The sequence below is a fragment of the Falco peregrinus genome, chromosome 2 (genome assembly GCF_023634155.1).
Source record: "Falco peregrinus isolate bFalPer1 chromosome 2, bFalPer1.pri, whole genome shotgun sequence".
Classification (NCBI taxonomy): Eukaryota; Metazoa; Chordata; class Aves; order Falconiformes; family Falconidae; genus Falco; species Falco peregrinus.
The window spans coordinates 54,933,416-54,939,618 of NC_073722.1; the positions used below are offsets into that span (position 1 = coordinate 54,933,416).

General features: G+C 48.6%; 1 protein-coding gene across 1 annotated transcript; it reads left to right on the top strand.

Moving 5' to 3' along the window:
• The first annotated feature begins 201 nt into the window (after positions 1 to 201).
• Positions 202 to 5,286, top strand: UCHL1 (ubiquitin C-terminal hydrolase L1). Its single transcript, XM_055797536.1, has 9 exons — positions 202 to 355; positions 443 to 454; positions 788 to 916; positions 2,026 to 2,176; positions 3,478 to 3,563; positions 3,639 to 3,686; positions 4,074 to 4,143; positions 4,499 to 4,557; positions 4,864 to 5,286. The coding sequence occupies exons 1-9, from the start codon at positions 323 to 325 to the stop codon at positions 4,948 to 4,950; spliced, it is 675 nt and encodes a 224-aa protein (XP_055653511.1). The 5' UTR covers positions 202 to 322; the 3' UTR covers positions 4,951 to 5,286.
• The last annotated feature ends 917 nt before the right edge of the window (positions 5,287 to 6,203 follow it).

Below are 6,203 nucleotides of genomic sequence, written 5' to 3' on the forward strand. Positions count from 1 at the left end.
CGCGGGGTCGGGCAGCGCCCGCGGCCCCGTCACGGCCCGGGCCGAGCTCCCCCCGCCCCGCCGCTCCCCGACACCTACCGCCGCCCCCCGCCCCCGCCGCGGGCCCTCCGCGCGCGCGCGCCCCCCGCGCGTTGGTCGTGCCCTGCTCCTCCCCCCCCGCCGCCGAGTGGGCCAGCCCGCCCCTTCTATATAAGAGGCGGGTGGGCGGCTCCGCACCGCAGCGTCGACGGCGGTAGGGGGCTGCGAGAGAGGTGTCGCGGGGGACATCGTCGTGCCTGAGGCGCAGCCAGCCTTCTTCCCGGCTCTTCGGCGCCCTGCAGCCATGGCCTGGCAGCCTATGGAGATCAACCCCGAGGTGCGTGAGGGGCGGCGGGGAGGGGGTGGCTGGCGGGGCGCCGTTTCTCCTCGGCATTCACCCCTCTCTCTCCGCATTGTCTTCCAGATGCTGAACAAAGTGAGTCCCCGCCGCAGGACCGCCGGGGGCGGGCGGGCGGGCGCCGCTCCTTCTCCCTGCGCCCCTCGGCATCGCGCCCTGCCGGGACGGCGCCGGCTGGAGCGGCGCGGAGCGGTACCGGGGCGCGGCCGCACCTGCGGAACGGCGCTGGGGCCGCGCCCTCCCCCGGGGGCGCCCCCTCGGTCGGGTGGTGCCGGCGGCGGTGCCGGGGCGTGGCCGGCAGGTGGCGCCGCGGTGCCGCGCGTTGTGCTGTGTCACTGGGGCGCGGCGCGGGGGGCGGCGGGGGTGGGGGGCTGCCGCGGCCGCGCCACCCGCTCGCTGTGCCCCGCGTAGGTGCTGTCCCGCCTGGGGGTGGGTCCCGGCTGGCGCTTCGTGGACGTGCTGGGCTTCGAGGAGGAGGCGCTGGGCGCCGTGCCGGCGCCGGCCTGCGCACTGCTGCTGCTCTTCCCCCTCACCGAGCAGGTGGGTGGCGCCTCCCGCGGGGTGGGGGCGATGCCGGGGCGGAGGGGGTGGCTGTCGTGTCCCTCCGGGGCCGCTCTGCCTCGCAGGCCCTCTGGGCTGCAGCCCTGGGGGCAGCAGGTGGATGGGCTGGGATCGGGCACCGAGCCTGTGGCTGCCCCAGTGCCGTGTGACAGGGTTTGGGCCGTCAGCCCGGGTAGGCCGGCCGGGTCGCGTCTGGCCCGCATGGCCCCGGGGTGAAAAACCCGGCCGTCGTCGGCAGCGGTGTCGGTACCCGCCGGGGTGTGCCTGTGCCATCTCCGCGAGCGGCGGGCGCTGGGGCGGGTTTGGCTCCCGTGGGGCTGTAGGTGGGCGGTGGGTAGGGTGCTGGGTGCTCGGCCCCAAAGAGCCTGAACTGAGATGAACTGAGCAACACAACGAGGTCTCTTACTCCGGTACTGCTCTTACATTCTGTGTATCGGACTGAGGGAGGCAAAAACACGAGCAGTCTTGAGTGAGAGGAATAGAAATTCTGTTACTGTGCTGAATCATGGTATATGGAGAGGCCTAAGCGAGTATGATTAATACGGTTAGTCTAATTGATGGTAAGGAAGTAGATGAGGAGATGGACTTCAAAATAAAATACACTTAACGATTTCTTTAAAGGAAGGATTATAGCGTTTTGTAGTGATGGGTTTTACACTTGTCTATAGATTGTTCTGATAGATAGGGGTTCATGAAGGGAAATAACATAAAGGTACAAAGGCAAACTATTGCAGAGACATGGCGAGTAGTCTCACTAATAGACCAAAACAATTGAGAGGGAATACAAAAGAGCCTGTCCATTATATGATTTCCCACCCCAAGCTATTTCCAGTGTATAGCACAGATGGAGAGGCTAAGAACAGTGCCTTTGGATATGACTGAGTCATGCAGGTAGTCCATTAAGATTTGGCCTGCGTCCAGTATAGATATGCGATGCTTTACTGGACCGATGCCACAAAGATGACTTCCTGGGTGAATCTTTGTCCAGTCCTAGCATTGATTCTCCTGTCCAACTCATTTGTCTAGTAGCTTGCACAGTAAAAAGATACCGCTGTGGCGAAATGCTTAAAACAACTACATGTTTACAGCATGAGAACTTCAGGAAACAACAGACTGAGAAAATAAAGGACCAAGAAATCAGTTCCAAGGTGTATTTCCTGAAGCAGACAGTCAGTAACTCCTGTGGGACAATTGGTCTGATACATGCAGTTGCTAATAATAAAGACAAACTGAAGCTTGGTGAGTATGAATGTTCTGAAATGCTTGCATTTCCATTTTTTTTTAATGGCAGGAAGATTGAGTGGGTTTGGGCTATTGGAGACACATGGGGCTTTCATGCAAGCCAAGTTAAGGCATACTGTGCTGCTTCAGTTGGTAAGTAGGGCTTTCTTCTCTTGAAGAGGAGCATGTGGTATCACCACGTAGCTGAATTTCAGAAGGGAATGCAGTTTGACTCCTGTCTGCTAGCTGCAGAGGTATCATCCTAGTGAGCAGTGCAAAGGGAAAAGGTTACGTAGAAGAGCTGGCCAAAGTCGGTCATTATAAAGGATCCTGTTCAGAAGTAGCTATTGACATAGATGTTGATGTCAACTGAAGAGAAAGTTCTTCATGCCACTTACGTCTAATATAAAGAGTTGCTCAGTGTAGCCTGTAAATGATCTAAAACATGTTTCCTTTTTGCTAGGAAAGTAGTATAGAATAAGGGTCTATAAATAGACTTTTCCTGCAGAGGTAATAGTTTTGATGATTGTCGTCATTTAGAAAAAGACATAAAACTGGCTTGGGCAGCTGGTGGCTGTAAACTCCTAGGAAACAGGAGTGCAAGTTTTTGTCAAAAATAGGGTTCTTACTGAGTTAAGAAATACCATATCAAAAGACTAGATAGATCTGCAAAATAAAACTTTCATTATTCCAAGAGAACTTGAACCCTTTGGGTGGTGTGGGATTCCTTTTTACACAAAGGAAAACACATACGGAAGGGTAAGTGAGGGTAGCCTTGCTTTACTCTTGAAAGGATTCTCTGAAATAACACACTTCTGATGAGTGAAATGAATGATGGAGCATATCTTCCATGTAAAACTAGAACTCAACACATATTAGTACTGCACAACTAATAATGTTCTGGAAAATCAAAGTAAGCCTATCATGAGTAAGTGCTGTGTTAATTCAAAGGCAGTGAGGCAACTTAAAATTGCATCTACCCACTTTTCCTGATTTTTTTTTTTTTCAAAATGGGACTGAACACCTCTGCCAGATCTGCAAGGGAGAATTGGAGAAGCTAAATCCCATTTGAAAGTGAGTTACAAGACAAGCATCCCAAATATCCTCAAGCACTTGAATTCTGGCTGTTTGTGTAGATCGTTGTTAATAACTTCTGGATGAATAGCTTCAAGTGGTAGCTGTAATATGCTTATGCTGGAGATGGTTCCAGGCTGAATGCAGTGACTCCTAGTTAGTGCAACAAGCATTGATTGGGCTGCATTTGAACTGTGAATGATGTTTTACCTGTACTCAACAAAATCTTTGATCATCCTGTGCAGATGAGGGATCTGCCCTGAAGAAGTTTCTTGATGAAACGGCTGATCTGTCTCCTGAAGAGAGAGCTAAGCATTTTGCAAATAATAAGGTATATGAACTACACAAACAGCTGACAGCTCTCAGCACTAAAGGATGTAGTAACCTGTATCTGCTTTCTCTTAAGGCTATACAAGAAGTCCACAACTCTGTTGCACAAGAAGGACAATGTCGGGTAAGATAAGATGGTGTAAAATCGTGGGACAAGGGGTTTAATGAAGGTGGTAAAGCAATAAAATATTTTGTCTGACAAATAGCTGTTACAGCTCATGAGGAAAGAAATGTGTGACTCGTGGGTGAATACTCATGCAGGGTTTCTTCCTCAAACACGGATTGAAAATTTGGGTTCAGATCCAGTCTGAAAATGTGACTGTACATCATAATTTCTGGCACTTGACCTTGTAGCAGTCTTGCAGAGACCTCTTGAGCTGAACTTCAGTTCTTAGTCCTCTGTTGTTGCTTTGTTGACACGTATCTCCTCTGTCCTGTAGTCACAAGTGGGGTTTGCAGTACTAAGCTTTTTTTTTCAAGCTAACAAATTTATCCAATGGTCTCTTCAAAGATTGAGGACAACAGTGTGAACTTCCACTTCATCCTGTTTGTCAATGTGGACGGACATCTGTATGAATTGGGTAAGGTCCTGAGAACTCTGCAGTTAGACTGGGCATACTCTACACTGTACAGCAGTGCTGGGGACTCGGGCTAGATACTTGGGTGCTAGTTAAGCTGTTTGCCGAGGCTCTCAAAATCAAAACAAAATCTTAAAATGAAGGTGCGTTGTCCTGAAGACCTAGGCATTCTTGTAAAGCACATAATCTCCTGTAGAGCTGAGAATACTTGGTCTTCTTGTCACTTCAGCAGTGTATTGACAGTTTGTTCCAACCTCCAAGTATCTTCATGTGTGTATTTGTTTCTTGAGCCCACTATGCTCAGTTCTGCTAATGAAGTAATATTGAGTCCACTGAGTGATAGGACTTTCTTTGACAGATGGGCGTATGCCATTTCCTGTAAACCATGGCACAAGCTCAGATGACTTGCTGTTGAAGGTAAGACTTAGCCCCTTGCTGCTTGTTTCCCTGAAAACAAAGCTTACAAAAGGGTGAGAGGTATGCATTCAGTCTATAGTAGCTGTACCTACTGGCTGTACAAGTTGGTGCTTCATACACCATGGTAACAAGGTAGTACTATGCCACAGAGCTAGGTATCCATTAAGTGTACTTACTAGCTGGTGCTACAAGACCTTGTAGCACAACTAAGGTTGGTGGGACCCAGAGGGGAGCTGCAAAGATTTGGTCTCTACAACAGGTGGTATTCTGATAATCTAAATGGCTTTTTTTTTCCCCCGCCCTGAGGATTCTGCTAAGATCTGCAGACAATTTACAGAACGTGAAAAAGGAGAAGTTCGTTTTTCTGCTGTGGCTTTTTGCAAGTCTGCCTGAGACTGAAGAGATGCAAGGAAAGCAGTCTAATAGCACACCAGTAAATGCAGTTTAAACTCCAGTGCTTCAGTACTTGTTAAACACAGCTGTTCTGGTAACTTAAATTGTTTCCACCTTTTGCTATACACAGGAGCAACATCAGCTGAGCTTATGGTAAAGGATGAGCTCAAGTTTTAATGTGAACAGTTTGGACACATCAGATGTCTTTAGATTTTTTTCACATGTTAAGTAGAAAAAGCTTAACGGGGCTTGTTTAATCTGTGTTATGTTAATTGAGCTGTTGGTTGATATTTCCTTGTCCTTAATGAGAATAAAATGTTCTGCTGGAAGACTAAATGGACTAAAGTGATCACTGACTTTCTCCAAAAGGAGTCACCTGAGGCATCATCTCTCATCTGAGCAAAAAGTTAGTCAGCCTCTTGTTAGCAGGACAATTGGTTTTTTTCTAGTGTCCTGAATACCTCCAGGAATGGAGAGATACATCACTGACTGCATAATATGTTCCAGTACTGCACTAACCTTTGGGTAAAGCTTTTGCTAATGTCTGGTCTGAAACTCTTAAACCTCTATTTTGGTTAGAGGGGTAAGGTGTGATAAATGAATGTTCAAATGTTGACTTAAAGCTGTCTGCTCTTAAACAGAGGCTGTTTGTATTAGGGCTACAAGCAACAGAATATCCACTGAATTTGTTCATGTTGTGTTTCCTTACGGGAGACAGAACAGTTTTTTCCCTATCTGTAGCTAAAAGAAATCTGCTGGCTAATGTTGAACACAATCCTCAGCTATTGTGATTGTGTTAGGAAGGCCTTGAAAGAGACTATACTACCTGTCCCTTCCACAGTTTCTAAAAAAGAGGAAACCTACACTACAATGAATAGCAGGATGACATTTCAGGTTTTGGGGAAGAAAAACATTTAATGTGTGTTACATACTCCTTAGCCTTAACAGTGACCTTCTGTGGAAACTACTCTTAACCTGAGTCTAGCTTCTGTTTATCTGCAGCTCCTTGCTGATACCTCAGGTAGCTGTAAGAAGGGATAAAACACTGTTCAACCCAGGCTTTTCTTCTAATGCATTACATCCCAGTCTGTGCCTGCCAGCCATGTTGTATGGTGCTGGGTAACTTGGGTTCTCAGGTGGTCACTGGTGTTCTGTGTATGCTGCAAACTGTTCCTGCTTTCCAGGCTTTGCTGAAGGGTAATTCAAAATCTGAGCATTGATTAAAGCCACGTGTGGTCTGAAGGTATTTGGTA

Coding starts and splice junctions, on each gene's coding strand:
- UCHL1 (XM_055797536.1), top strand. CDS start 323: ATGGCCTGGCAGCCTATGGAGATCAACCCCGAG. Junction 4,144..4,498: donor CGGACATCTGTATGAATTGG/GTAAGGTCCTGA, acceptor TTTCTTTGACAG/ATGGGCGTATGCCATTTCCT. Junction 4,558..4,863: donor CAGATGACTTGCTGTTGAAG/GTAAGACTTAGC, acceptor CCCCGCCCTGAG/GATTCTGCTAAGATCTGCAG.